This window comes from Saccharomycopsis crataegensis, assembly GCF_037102585.1.
Source record: "Saccharomycopsis crataegensis DNA, jcf7180000000074, whole genome shotgun sequence".
NCBI lineage: Eukaryota > Fungi > Ascomycota > Saccharomycetes > Ascoideales > Saccharomycopsidaceae > Saccharomycopsis > Saccharomycopsis crataegensis.
The window spans coordinates 545,780-559,839 of record NW_027043821.1 but is presented as its reverse complement, the minus strand read 5'-3'; the positions used below and the strand labels follow the sequence as shown (position 1 = coordinate 559,839).

At 37.0% G+C, this 14,060-nt stretch overlaps 6 protein-coding genes across 6 annotated transcripts; 2 read left to right on the top strand and 4 right to left on the bottom strand. All coding sequences in view use genetic code 12, as the record gives it.

The window, feature by feature from the left end:
- Positions 1-570: 570 nt before the first annotated feature.
- On the top strand, positions 571-3,783 carry DASC09_020960 (uncharacterized protein; the record flags this gene model as incomplete). Its single annotated transcript, XM_064995699.1, has 1 exon — positions 571-3,783. The coding sequence occupies one exon, from the start codon at positions 571-573 to the stop codon at positions 3,781-3,783; it is 3,213 nt and encodes a 1,070-aa protein (XP_064851771.1).
- A 929-nt stretch (positions 3,784-4,712) lies between these two features.
- Positions 4,713-4,952, bottom strand: DASC09_020950 (uncharacterized protein; the record flags this gene model as incomplete). Its single annotated transcript, XM_064995698.1, has 1 exon — positions 4,713-4,952. One exon carries the CDS (start codon positions 4,950-4,952, stop codon positions 4,713-4,715), a length of 240 nt encoding a protein of 79 aa, XP_064851770.1.
- Positions 4,953-5,479: 527 nt separating this feature from the next.
- DASC09_020940 (uncharacterized protein) lies at positions 5,480-6,829 on the bottom strand (the record flags this gene model as incomplete). The annotated part of the gene is made up of 1 exon (XM_064995697.1): positions 5,480-6,829. The coding sequence occupies one exon, from the start codon at positions 6,827-6,829 to the stop codon at positions 5,480-5,482; it is 1,350 nt and encodes a 449-aa protein (XP_064851769.1).
- Positions 6,830-7,621: 792 nt separating this feature from the next.
- DASC09_020930 (uncharacterized protein) lies at positions 7,622-9,361 on the bottom strand (the record flags this gene model as incomplete). The annotated part of the gene is made up of 1 exon (XM_064995696.1): positions 7,622-9,361. One exon carries the CDS (start codon positions 9,359-9,361, stop codon positions 7,622-7,624), a length of 1,740 nt encoding a protein of 579 aa, XP_064851768.1.
- Positions 9,362-10,879: 1,518 nt separating this feature from the next.
- DASC09_020920 (uncharacterized protein) lies at positions 10,880-11,365 on the top strand (the record flags this gene model as incomplete). The annotated part of the gene is made up of 1 exon (XM_064995695.1): positions 10,880-11,365. The coding sequence occupies one exon, from the start codon at positions 10,880-10,882 to the stop codon at positions 11,363-11,365; it is 486 nt and encodes a 161-aa protein (XP_064851767.1).
- A 1,237-nt stretch (positions 11,366-12,602) lies between these two features.
- Positions 12,603-13,127, bottom strand: DASC09_020910 (uncharacterized protein; the record flags this gene model as incomplete). Its single annotated transcript, XM_064995694.1, has 1 exon — positions 12,603-13,127. One exon carries the CDS (start codon positions 13,125-13,127, stop codon positions 12,603-12,605), a length of 525 nt encoding a protein of 174 aa, XP_064851766.1.
- Positions 13,128-14,060: the final 933 nt, after the last annotated feature.

Below are 14,060 nucleotides of genomic sequence, written 5' to 3'. Positions count from 1 at the left end.
CGTTCTCCTCCCTCCTCCTCCCCCCATCCACCCATCGTGGTTTTGCTTTGTTTTCTACGTGTAAACAATAATCACCACCAAACTATCTGATATCTCGGATACTTTGCACTGTCAGCAGCACATCCCCAACATCATATTCATCAAACTAATATTATCCCCCTCAACGTTTGTTGTGTTTTACTTTTTCGACTTTCACAATATAGGACAATCTGTTTGACCCACCTGCTTTTTCGTGCTGATTTGATCACAGCGTCCATTCGTTACTACATCGTCTTCAGCGTTTATTGATTTGACCATATTTCCTATCGTCTTTATTTGCTGCTTCTTCTAAATTATCCTTTTTATTTTCTTCCTCTACTTTTTAATTCCTAAATTTGGGAGAGAGAGAGTGAGAGTGAGAGAGAAAAAACAGAGAAAAAAAAACGTCATTGAAAAGAACACCGGCGGTTATTGATGATTTTACAAAGTATCTACTATTCTATATCTCACAATATCCTACAAATTTCTGTTTTACTGCCTTTTTGTTTTTTTGCTCTGCAACTCATTTAATTTCATATTCCACACTCTGTCATGATGTCTTCTATGTCCACCACCGCTTCATCACTACCCGAAAAGTCCACTTTGTCTCCTCCACCCCCAAAGAAGCGCGGCCATGCTCACAGAAGAAGCGCTGCGATATCTGGCGATTTTGATTCTATGGGAATCACTTTCTCATCTAATACCAATAGCATGACCCCTTCTCTAACTCCCCCAGCTTTCAAATTTGGCGGGTTTTCTTCTTCTTCTGATAATCACCCTTCTGACCTGAATAACAAAGAAAATGAACTTATACATGGTATGGCAACTATGGTACCGAATAAGGAGTTTTCTTTCCCGAACGCCCCGGAAAATAACTCCAAAAATGCGTCGGTTTATGGAAAAAAGAGCGACATCAGCTTGAGTACAAAATATTCTGTGGATTCTTTCTCAAATGAGGTTTCCTCAACAGAGACAACCCCAGAAAATAGCAATAGTGGTAATAATTCGACAAATAATAATAATAATAATAATAATAATAATAATAATAATGGCAGTTCCTCATATACATCTTCAGGCCCATCAACATACAACAACAGTGATATGATCGATGCCGATGAACTTAATAATCGCCTCAGCCAATCTAAGTTTTATCTTTCTACGGGTCCTGCAGTGGTTGAACAGAGCGTGCCAGCAGCAATAATTGATCTTGATGCTGCGTTGGATTTCAATGTAGATGAAAGCATTAAGGCCAAATCTAAAAGATTCCACAGAAGAACTGAATCAGCGCCAGAGTTTGACTATATGTTTGGTAATTCATCTCTAAATTTTTCTTGGCCAGACAAAAATCTTGGACCTACGTCTAAATTGAACATCAGTACGTCTTCTAATGGGTTGGGTTTGTATAATACTCCAGGTAATAGAAAAAGTTTTCTCCTTGGACAATTATCGCCAACTACCGATGAACCAATCGTCGAAGAAGAAGATGAGGAAGAGAATGAACAGGAGGAAACCCAAAGAGCGAATGATTACCATGAAAATGAATACTTGTATCAAAACTCGTTGAGTAAGAAGCCATCTATTTACAGCAACGAATTTTCAACAAGCTCCTCAGCAAGTTTGACCAAAGAATCTAACAGTATACATTCCGAATCATCCTTTGCCAATAGCACTGATGAATTGAAAAAAATTTCTTATTCTTCTACTAGCCCAAAATTCAATTCAATTTTGCAACCGCCAACCCCCATTGGTGTTAGAAGAGGTAGAACTCCAGCAAGATACCAGAATCATTACGATAATTCAAAATTAATAATCGATGCATTGAGATCAACGGAAAGTTTGAATATTATTGGGAAAACCGATAATTCTAATGCCAAGGATGTTAATCATAAAATATCTTTGCCGATTCTTTCTCCGACATCAGCAAATTCATCAAAGTCCAATAATTATGGGAAGAACGTTAAACCGTCGAAATCTTTATCACCAACACGGTTTAATTTTGAGCCAATTATTTATGATGTTGCCAATATGCCTTTGGAGTCTTTGAAAGCTTATCAAGAAAAAACCTCAATCATCTCCGAACACCCGTTACTTCCTCCCCCAGGCCTAAATAATCACAGTATTGATGGCAAACTGATTCACGAAGATTTTATGGAACTGTCTGATGACTTCAAGTCTAGTAATTCATACACAAATGAAACATCAATGAGTTCAATTGAAGGAAGTGTACTGGAGGAAGGAGCAGTTGGAAAATTAAGCAGATCATCGAATGAAGAGGTTTCAAACCAAATAGCTTTGGATGACTTGAAAACAGAAGGTAACAAAGAAATGGATGCTATGATTGTTGAAGGTTCAGGTCAATTGAAACCAAAAGTGAGAAGTTTCCATCATAAAAAATCCCGCAGTATTTCTGCTTCCGCTGCCGATGATTTATCTGCCAAAATTTCCACCAATAAATCGAAATTTTATAAAATGTTTGGTTCAAGTAATAGAAACCTAAACCAGCCTAATGAAAATAGCAATCAAAACAGCTCAAGAGACTTGGCATTCAATTCGAAGACGTCCACTGTTGATGGGAAAAATAAGACTAATCGTCCTGTTGCTAACCATCATAGAAGAAGATCTTCGATTTTGAATTCCCTTCAACAATTTTTGTCGAATTCATCGACATCTGCGTCTACTTCATCAGTTGCGTCAATGAGGACAATAACTCAGAAGTCTCAAAATCTTGCTCATCATCATAATGTTCAGCATCAACACAGCCGAGCTGCTGATAGTGATCATCAAAAGCTTAATACTTCTCAGTTATCCCAAGATATGGAGTTTGATTCTTTGATATCCACCCCTGTGCTTCACCGTATTGGTTCTCACTCTAGAAGTGTTTCAAGAAGCAGTAACGCTTATTTAAATTCTTCTGGTGAAAGTATTACCACCGCCAAGTATAGCCAGACAGGTGGAAATTCAACTATTTTTGGGAATGCCAATAATAGTAATGCTATCGTGTCTAGTGGCGCTAATTATAGAGATAGTTATTACAGCATTGGCAATACCAGTATTCGCACCCCCGTGAAGGCAGAAAACAATGGGCCATTGATGTCCTCCCCAACAAACTTGATGGATGAGTCGCAATTATCTGCTCAAACGATTACCAATGCCTCTGGCTCCCAAGTTGATTTGACAATAATTCATCCTTCACTTCAGAAAAAACAATCAGTTTACTCTTTGGTATCTTGTGAATTAGATTCATACCACGAATATCCCGTACTTGAGGAAGAAGTTCATGTTGACCGTCCTAAGGACACAGGATCATTAAAAGCTTTCCGTCACAAATCATCACCAGAGTTGTCTCTTATGAACACTTCTGTTTCTTCGGGGAATATTATTGCCGATATTACTAAAAATTATAATGCTATCCATGCCCAGCCGGATAATTCTAAGAACAATTCCTCTTCTACACAAACAGGCAGTCATGAACGCAGGTCAGGATTATTCAAGATTAATACTCGTTCGAGTCTTAGTTTAAGCTTCAATAATATATTGAAAACCCCAAAGAGAAAAGTTAGCCAACTGTTTGGCGCAACCGATTCATTGAGTGTGTTGAATTTTGATGGCTCAAGTATCAGCAGTTCTAGAGTGACTCCAAACAGTAAAGTGTCAAACTCAAAAAGGGGGCCCAAAAGGTACAGTAAAATATTGAATTGGATCAAAAGTAGCGGTAATTCGAAAGATGAAGATGGTATTAGCATTCCTGGATCTTCAAAACGCTGATTAGCTTTCATTCAAATTGTGTACAGCTGATTGAAAAATCTGGACTGGTTTCAGGAGTCTTTTAATTATTGACTTTGAAGCATTATGGTAATTTTATTTTTCTTCTTTTCATTATTATTTATGTTAGGGTTGTCATTTGATGAAATTGTATGCGATCAACAATTTGCATGTCGAATACATTTTGATTTTTTGATTTTGTTTCAGTGATAGCTTATTTGATCTATCTATCTGTTCATCTATCTATCTATCTATCTATCTATCTATCTATCTATCTATATATTATATATTTAGATATTTTTCTTTTTTTTTTTTTGTTGGCTCGGTTGCCTTTCTCATTTTTTATTTATTTATTTCTTTGCCTTTCATGATTGTGTTTTATTAGTTTTGTTCATGTACAAGTATATTTGTTCTTTTAGGTTTACGTACTGAAATTTTATGATTAATCAATTGGTTAGTTTGACATGTCGGCTTGTTTATTTATCCGTCTATTTTTTTGCTTTCCACCTCTATATCTTAGAATGATTTTATCAGGTTTTATATTATGACTCTTATTCTTGATTTGTTTTTATCGCATCTTTTATTTGCAAAGAATTATAATTAATTTTCTCACACCCAAACTGATGTAATTGAGGCTCGATGTTTTTTCAGCCAGCTTAATATTTCATTTTATTGACATTTTCTATACAGGTTGAATCATCAACTGTTATGATTGCTTATTATTTGTTCTATTAATTGGGAAGACTGGTGCTGTGGTCCCCGACTCCCGATGTTTCCACGGAAAACAAAAGGTGTGTGATGTGATCTGATGACCTTCCCAATCTCACAGCAGATTCCATAATCAGCGAGAAATTGAAAATAACCATTTAGAAAAGACTTTAGGAATCACACGGTGTTAAATGATACCTTCCCTTCCCTTCCCATGTGGAGGATCAGATGTTTCCCCAATATCCATCTCCCTTTTTTGTATGATGAACTGATCGCTTATTGTGTCCCCCTTCCTGCCTTAGGGAATTAACAAAATGAGCCAGAGGTTGTGCACTCCCACCAGCACCATCACCGCCATGATGATAATCGTCACTGCCACCAATAAGATGATCAGGATAATTGTCAGGAAGATCGTTACCATATTCATCAACGCTACCAAGGTGAAAAACGTCATTATGGAACATCTTGGTGAAACGACAGATTGGGAGAGACAGGCGCGGGCGAAAAAAAACAGCGAAAATGATCATTTTAGTTCTTCATTCTCTTTTTTTTTTTTCTTTCCCTTATTTGACATTTCCCCCTTCCATTGATCATTCTCTGTTTTTTTAATCTTTTTAGATGAGATGGCACCAAATATTGTTGTAATTAATCACTTTTGCAGACTAAGATATAAATAATCACGATAAACCAAACCAAACCAACAGGGGAGAGGAACGCAAATATAATCTGGAAGAAAGAGAGCAAAACAGGGAGAATTTAATTGACAAGAAGACGAAAATAATAATGAAAACAAAAAAAAAAACAATGAAAAAAATGTTTGTATCGTATGGTTTTCTCATTCACAATTTCACTCCATTTTTTCTACTTCTCTCCCTTCGCTGATATTTTTTCATATTAATGATGCAATGAATTCTCTAATGTGCAAGTGTTAGAGGAACATGGACAAACCAATATTATGATGGGGAAGGGTCTAGTAGGGATAAATAATAAACTAAGACAGTCCCTCAGTTCCCAAAATCAATCGAATTTCTTGCTCCAACTTCCAAGACTTTCTTGAATGATCATCACCATACAGTAGACTAGAGTCCGACATTTTCGCCAAATCCTCGAACTCACTTTCTTCTTCTTCTTCTTCTTCTTCTTCCAATGATACGGAAACTTTCTGTGTTTGGCAGGCCAGCGAACCGCTCATTTTCGTTGCCACTTGATCCATTCGGCTAAACTTTCTTAGCCCCTCAACAAAAAAAAACGGTAATACTTTCATGATCGGTAATATTCTTCCGTATATTGGAAGGGTCAATTCCCCTCCGTGGTTCGACATAATTCTTGCGACGATTTCCCCGGCAATTTCTCGGTGTGATAACACTGGGGCAAGAAACGTTCTTGGAGGATCGACATCCGCAAACATTTGGGTATCCAATTGACCCAACTTCACCAAAAGAAGTCGAATCTTATCATTCTCATTATTATTATTATTATTGAGCTGCTGAAACTCATGGAACAACGCTTCATGAGTGGCAATGATGGCAGCTTTCGAAGCGGCGTACGCCGCCAAATTACTGGGAGCAAGAAGTCCCAACACCGATGCGACATTCACCACAAATAACTTCTCATCATTGGTAATACGTAACCTTGTGATGAATTTTGTGGCGGCTAAGTAACTAAAGAAATTTATATTGAACACTTTCCTAATTTCCCCCATCGGTTGATCAAGGAGGGGTGATTTGGGGGCCACTCCCGCGTTGTTCACGAGTACCACAATTTTGCCAATGGTAAGTTCAATGTCTTTGAGGGTTTCCAATAATGCTCGTTCTTTTGAAATATCGCATCGATAGAATTTCAATTTCTTGGAGTCTTGGAATGATGATGATGATGATGATGATGATGATGATGATGATGATGATGATGATGATGATGGTGGCGGAGGAGGAGGAAGAGGAGGAGGAGGAGGAGAAAGGATATCCAAAATACATATCGTTGGCAGCAGCAAGGAAGCATCAAGGAACTGCGAGGCGATTTCCCATCCTAATCCTCTAGAGCCCCCAAGAATTACCACCACTTCATCGTCATTGATCTTCAATCGCGAAGTTCCGAACACTCTCTGCTTGTACTGGGAGTTTATTAGATATATCACCCAGATCGACAAAACCACCAAGATCAACAAAATCATCATGGATCGAACAACCCACACATCGTGGAAATTGACCCCGAGGGCCACAGTTAGCATAAACCAACTCGAATGAAAAACAGGATTGCCAAGCAACGAATCAATACTGAACTTTGTACTCTCAAGTGGCTTGATCCTCTGAGCCTTCGTTTCCTGCAATGTTGAACCTCTCATTAAAAAAAAAAAATAAAAAAAAAATAAAAAATTGTCAGTACGAAGAAATAAAATCACACAGTGAAAACAAAAAAGAGAAGAAGCCAAACAAAAAGCGAAAATAGATAAGGATATCTTTTCTTGGTTAAAATTGACTTGATCTCGAATGAAGATAAGGTCTCTCCCCCTCCCTCAATAGTTGTCTCATAGTTGTTGATCCTTTTTTTTTTTGTCGGGATTTTTTGAGTTTTTAATCGGCGTTTTCATTACTTTTCACCGGTGAAAGTGGTAAAATACGGCCGTTAAATTATATTCTTGAGAGCAAGAAACACCCTGTTATTTTTTATTTTTTTTCCCGTAAGATAACAAACACTAAACTGAGGCAGGTGCCGCTCATTCATTTATTCATTCATTGCACATCACTTCGTATCGGGTCCGTCCCCTCTCCATCGATGATGTCATGAAGAAAATCAAACGTTTTAATTGATGTGACGTTTTTAGCCTAGTAGCTAGTATACATGTAATTCAAACCGCCTGAAGCCGTTCATTTGATATATTTACAGTTATAATTTTAAGGAAATTTTCACTTGGACTTTATTGATCCCCCCTCTCCCCTCCCTTTTTTTTTTTCTCTTTTGCCCAGTTGGCTCCTTGATTCCCCGTATTAATATTACTAAACTTAACTGATGTCATCATTTTAAAGACCATACATATTATATCTACCAGGTTTGACACACCAAGTAATTATTAGTCTACACCGGGTATTTCCGATATTAAATCAGTTTTCCTTTCTAAGATATTAAGAGATCACTATCAAAACAATGTTATAGAACTTATTGCATCATTGTCAGATAGAACTTCCCAAATACACCGGTTATACCCGTACAATTTACTTTGTCCCCATTTTAGATCAATGTGTTTGGACAGGCTGCTTTTTCTTTTAGATCTCTCATGTTTAGTACCATAGACACTCAGTTCCCCGCGAGGGAAAATATTTCCGTTACTGTAAATCGCAGATGGGTTGGAAATATGAACGGAATCAATGCCAATCTCACCATTAGGAAAAGCACAATCATCATCATCTTCTTCTTCAGAAAGAAATTCTACCAAATCTTCACTATCATCATTACCATCCACCACCAGCATTAATTTGCTTCTATCAATGAGAACGAAATTTGAAGAATTAAACGGAGACGTCGTTGGAGGAATGTCAGTACCAGACCCGGAAATTATGAGGGTCTTAAAATTCTTTTCATCAATTTCATGAAAGTACATTTCTGAGGTTGCAATATTTGAAGAGTCTTCAATAGCCCAATCAATATTATTTTCATTATATGTAGGATTTGTGCGATTAATAAAATCTGGAAAGAATATATTAGGTTCTTGCACATCAAAATCATCTTTCAATGAAGAATCGCTTGTAGCGTTACCTCTCATGACCCAATTTAGCTTATTATATTTGTTGAACTCCACAGAATTCGGGTTGTTATTATGCATCACCACTTTCTTAAGCATTGCCCCATTCAATGAGTCAGTACCGTACAAAAGGTCAAACCCATAACTAAAATAATTATGAAACACTTCATTATTGATATTCTTGGCCTTGGAAATTCTATCAAAGGGACTAAAGTCACCATTGTAGATCTTGTAACGAGAATCAATTTTTAAATACGTGGCGTCAGGCTCACCAATTGCCCAAAGAATATCTTGCTGTTTGGAAACTCCACAATTTAACACAAAGGAGGAAATTCCACTATTATTGCGAGTAAAGTTAAGACGGATTAGACCCCTGGGAAGATCAATTTCAGCAACCGATATTATTCCATGAGTTTTCTTTTTAGGAAAAGTAGTGTATTGAGAAGTTGAAGGAGTGATAGATTTTAACCCGAGTGCCCTCAGCTTCTTAAAGGCCAAACTAGACGCCCCATCATAAAACATTGCCAAGGAAACGGATTTATAGAAAGCGTCCCACGATGCCGAAGAGTGATTTCCGGTGATTGGGTTATTATACAATATCATGGCATCGCATTTGAGAGTCGATTGACTTAAAAGTACAATTAGCTTTTCTTTGGCTTCCGATGATAATAAATCTGTATTAACTGATGAGTCAATATTGAATTCGGCTAATAATTCATCAGATAATGGGAACAGGAATGCGATACCTGGATAATTCAACACGTATTTCTTCTCTTGGGGATAAACCTTACCAGGTAAGGTAGGACCGAAAATCTTATTATAAATATCTTTAAATAAAGGTTCAGTACCATTTTTATTGACAATTAATGAGGCATCACCCGCGTGATATACGAATTGGATTGAATTTTGGAAAGCCACAACTTCGATCCATACAAGGCGCTGAGTGATCGAATCAAACACCAACCTTAGCCCTAAATTCTTAAGATAAACAACAATAGGAGTCTCAAACAACGCCTTACCAGAATAGGCAATTTTAATAAAACGATAGCTTGTATCAGTACGCTTGAAATGATTGATTATATCGTATAATGATCCACCCAATTCTAATAGGAAGAAGAAGGAGAAGTTAGCTCTCATATCAAGAAAAAAGATCCACGTTCAAAGACACATCGGGCGAAATACATACTCAACAAGCCAATTCCTTGCCCTGGGGAAAGAGTCACGTTAGTTACTGGGAAATGAATCATAGCATATGGTCATCAAATGTGTTTAGAGTACTGATGACATCGCTAGCTCATCTCCAAGATAAGCGCCGGTCGCCTTTGGAGTGGGGGATAACTGCACGTGGCGGCGATGACTATCTTTTTACCCTACTGTTAGTGGTGATAATGTACATACGGTTCGTCCATTTCGATGGAGATACAGTAACTTAAAGACTAAACTTAGGATATGGGATTACTACTAGCAACTACCGTTTGAGAAGAAAACATGAAATATATAGAAACATTGAAGCTTGGACAGTGCGAAGCAATGTCGATGATTATATGAAGCAACGCTTGTTTTTGATTCAAGGGGATCACGTTGTGTGTAGCACAATTGCTATAGCTCGTTGGGAAACCTATGTACCACCACACGTAGCAACCTGTCCAGTTGCCAGAAAATACCACCTCATCTCATATTTCTTTCCTCTACAGTGAATTATGGTTGGTCAAATGAGAGGGAAGAAAAGAAAAAAAAAAAGAAAAAACATGATTATACAGAAAATCGTAAAAAAGAAGGTTAATGTTTTTGAGTCAAGGAATATGAATTTCATTCATTGGCTGGAGGGGCAATTATGATTACAAATCTCCTCCGTGCAAAATGTGGTCAAGAGTGGTCATCTCCTGATAAATGTGAAGTCATTAAGGCAGTAGAAGATATCAAAAACGCCGCAAAAGTGAAAACAACAACAAAACCGGATTCGTCTTTCCCCGTTGATTGTCGCCGGTGGGTTCCAACGGCCACTATTATTATTCCTGTTACCATGGTGGATTACGCGACAATAATTAGTGAAACTTCACCGAATTAAATCCGAGTTGGTATTTATTGCACGCATTAGGCCATTCTGGGTGATGTTGATTTTCCTCCAGTAGCCGGCTGTCGGCACGAGGAGGCCGATGTCAGCTTGAAGACTTGACCAATAGTTTCGTTCCCTATTAAGTTGGTAGAATGAGCAAAACAACACTGTCGACATCATTTCGATGACCTCAGCCGACTTAAAAAAAAAAAACAATAATAATAACAACAAAACATTGGTTGCGGTGGGCAGCATCCCGAAAAATAAAATAATTGGCCACCTAGCAGCACAAAGCAGATACTTCCAGAGTGGTGCCTCTTGACAGATTTGTCGTCGCAATCTATGACATCACACGTGGATAATTTTGTTTCCCAACCAAATGGTCCATGCAGCGATCGATGCATCATCGGCGTAAATAAACTTTAATTTCTATATCGATGATGACAATTACTGATGTTTACAGTTGGCGGATCTAAAGATTATAAATACTCTGAAACTCCAGGTATACCCATTTGTAAATTTCATCTATTTTTTTTTTATTACTACTACCAAATAATATTACAACAAACACTACACCAACAACAACTTACTAAATTACAATGTCTTACGCCTACTCTTATTACGACATGGAAAATGCTCCGGTCTACGTCACTTTGAGAAACTCCATATTCTCTGCCCATAATGGTGAAACTGTTGCTATTCCTATTGGACAATTGACCAGCTGGCATGAATTCCTTTACTGCCTTAGTGCTTATTTCCCACCATCTGTGTCTAAGCACCTTAGCACCGGCCGCTGGGAATTGGTCACTGCCATTGATGATATGCTCATTACTCCAGAAAACTGGGCTATGATGATTAGACCTGGTATGCGACTTATTTTGAAAAGTGGTGTCAATGGTTCCTATTTGCCAACCATCATGTCTGGTGGTTTGTACGGTTATGGTGCTGATCCTTATTTCAATGGTCTTACTCCTCGCTCCGGAATGGTAATGGGTGGTGTGGGAATGAATGGAGTGTATCCAGCTGCTGGTATGGCGAGAAGAAGAAGAAGAAGAAGCAGTTTAACAAATTGGTTTTTAAGCTGATTTCTTTTCTTTTTTCTTTTTTGTCTCTCCAAACCTTTCAATTCTTGCTCATATTACCTATTTTATTGAACTCTCACTTTATCATATTTGGCTGGAACCTTTTTGAATAACTCTTAACTTGGTCCCATAGCTCTACTACTTGATGATTTTACTTGATATTCCTAGTTTTTTTGATAATTTTGTTTTCAGTCTCTCTATTTCGACGATGTTTTGATTTGACTCTTGTGTTTTTTTATTGCCTAGCTCGACTCTATACTATATTTTATAACGAACAGTATATTATATTATTTGAACTATACTATATTTTTTTTTCTTTGCCTTATATTTTATGATCAATATGTCTTATTTCCTTTGATGGATTAGTTAATATTTTCTTCCCTTTATACTATATGATCAACTTTTTATATTTAAAGTTACGTGTATTATTGAGCCAGTTTCAGAATATTCTTGTAGTTTTAGAGGCTTAATTCCTCGATTTTAAACATTGATTGTAGAGTTATATCCCATGGAAACAAAAAAAAAAAGACTTAAAATTTTAGTAATAATAGGAACCCTGCATGAGACAGGCAGAATTTGACAGTTCTATTGCAGTCTTGGCTGGAATTTTCGCCAGCACTTCATTCATATATACATGGCGATCTTTTCTTCAGAAGTTTAGATAGCTTTTGTGGAAATTGAATTCCTTGTATTAGCTTATGTCTATTGTTTCACGGACCATTCACGGTTTTTAATGCTCTTTTGTGTGAAAGTCTTGCGCTAAGAGTGCTGGAGCTCTTTTTTTTTTTTTTTTTTTTACAGCGAGCACATCATTGATATATCAACATAATTAATATTATTCTTTATTAGGACTGAAAGCTGTTAGAAAGCCATGAGCTAAAGGCTTCTATTTGATAGATTTACAAATATTCAATTAAATAAACACCACCAATATGTAAATAAACTATGAATATAGAAAGACTCCCCGTATTGAATAAAAATCGAATCACAAGTCCCTGGCTATTGGCAATAGGCAACAATATAGTCCAGTGCAAAAAAAAAATCCACAGTGACATCAAAATGTCCAAGATGAGAAAAAAAATATCAGAAAAAAGTCTCAGATAACTAAACAAACAAAAAAAAAAAAGTAGAAGAAAAGACGAACTAACCAGATAACAAACAAAGGAATAAGGGATCAAATAAAATAATTTGAGCAATGAACACAGAATTGAAGAATAGACGGGAAAAAATAATATCAGTATCAGCCAACAAACCATTTAGCAAACCCATTCAATCTCCTTCTCCTTTCTAATGGGAAACGATTATACCCCATCGGCATACCAGATCCCATTAACATGCCGGCTCCCATACCCCTATTCATTCCAGTGCTCATGTTTGGGTAGCCATCTGGAGAAAAAAATATACCCATGGGATTATTCATGATGGATAACTCATTTCGGCGATATTGATTGTCATTGAATCTTACTTTATCACGTCTGATGACAACGTTTGAGCCAGGGCCAACAAATGCGTGCCAGTTTGTCGGCGTGATCCTGTAATGACCATGACTAGTAACAGCTTCCCATGGGTACTTGTTGAGTTGGAAAATCACCGACTGAGGAAAATAGGAAGACAAACAAAAGACAAAGTCCTGCCAATCCGATAAGTAATGGTACGGGATCAGGACAGTTTCGCCGTTGTGACCACCAAAATTGTGACCTCGTAAGGTAACATAAATATTGGGATCATTTCCTGAGCCAAAAAACTGTCCATAATGAAGGCTCATATTGAGAAATGTTAAAATTGTTGTTTTTGTTTTTTGTTTAAAGGAGAGGAAAATACAAAAAGTAAAATACAGGAAACAGAATAAGGGGAAAATGTTGCTGTATAAATATATTTATGTTAAAACATACTCTGACTATGAGAGGAATTGTTGAGTGTTACGTTGTCTAGGGTGATTTTGAGTTGCTAGTTTTACGGCCATTCTTTCTTTTTCTGATTAGAATAGGCATGTTCATTGGATACTTCACTTAAAGTTAGTAACAGAAGAAGAATATTGAGTGCAACCATAAGATATAGATACATTTTTCACATTTTCTGCAAAAATATGTGGGCAGAGGTATACATGCGGTACAGCTATACAGCAAGCTGCCCTGGTATGCAGCGCATAGGACATATAGAGCAAGGAGGGTAAAAAAAATTGACCAATAATCAGTGAAATTGAGGGATGAAGCAACAGATTCAAGATACTGCTTTCCCATTCCTCACCAGTGACCCAGTAGAAACGTTGCTCAAATTACAAATGCTTAGATATACAAGTGTGTTTTTAGGCAACAGTTAGCGGGATAAGAAAAGGAAGGAAAGAAAAGAAAAATCACAACTGGATTAAAGGTGATTTTGGGGATTATGGGGTTCTTTTTGATCATCTATTTGATATGGCACTCAGCAACAGGTCCGTAGAATGACTTATTTATTGAAGAAACAGTACTTTCTTTTCAATGAATAAAGAATTGTATGATTGTTTGACAAGGCTATTCATGACAATATGACTTTCCCTATAGTTGAATTTTGGTTGTCATTAGAATTTGTAAGAAAAAGAGGTGTTATGATACCAGTCACATTTTAAGTTAACCGATATGTGATATCCAAGAATTGCCCTGGATTGGGTATAGTTACATTTCATCACTGGGTACAATTGTTAGGTACCACCATGATGGGT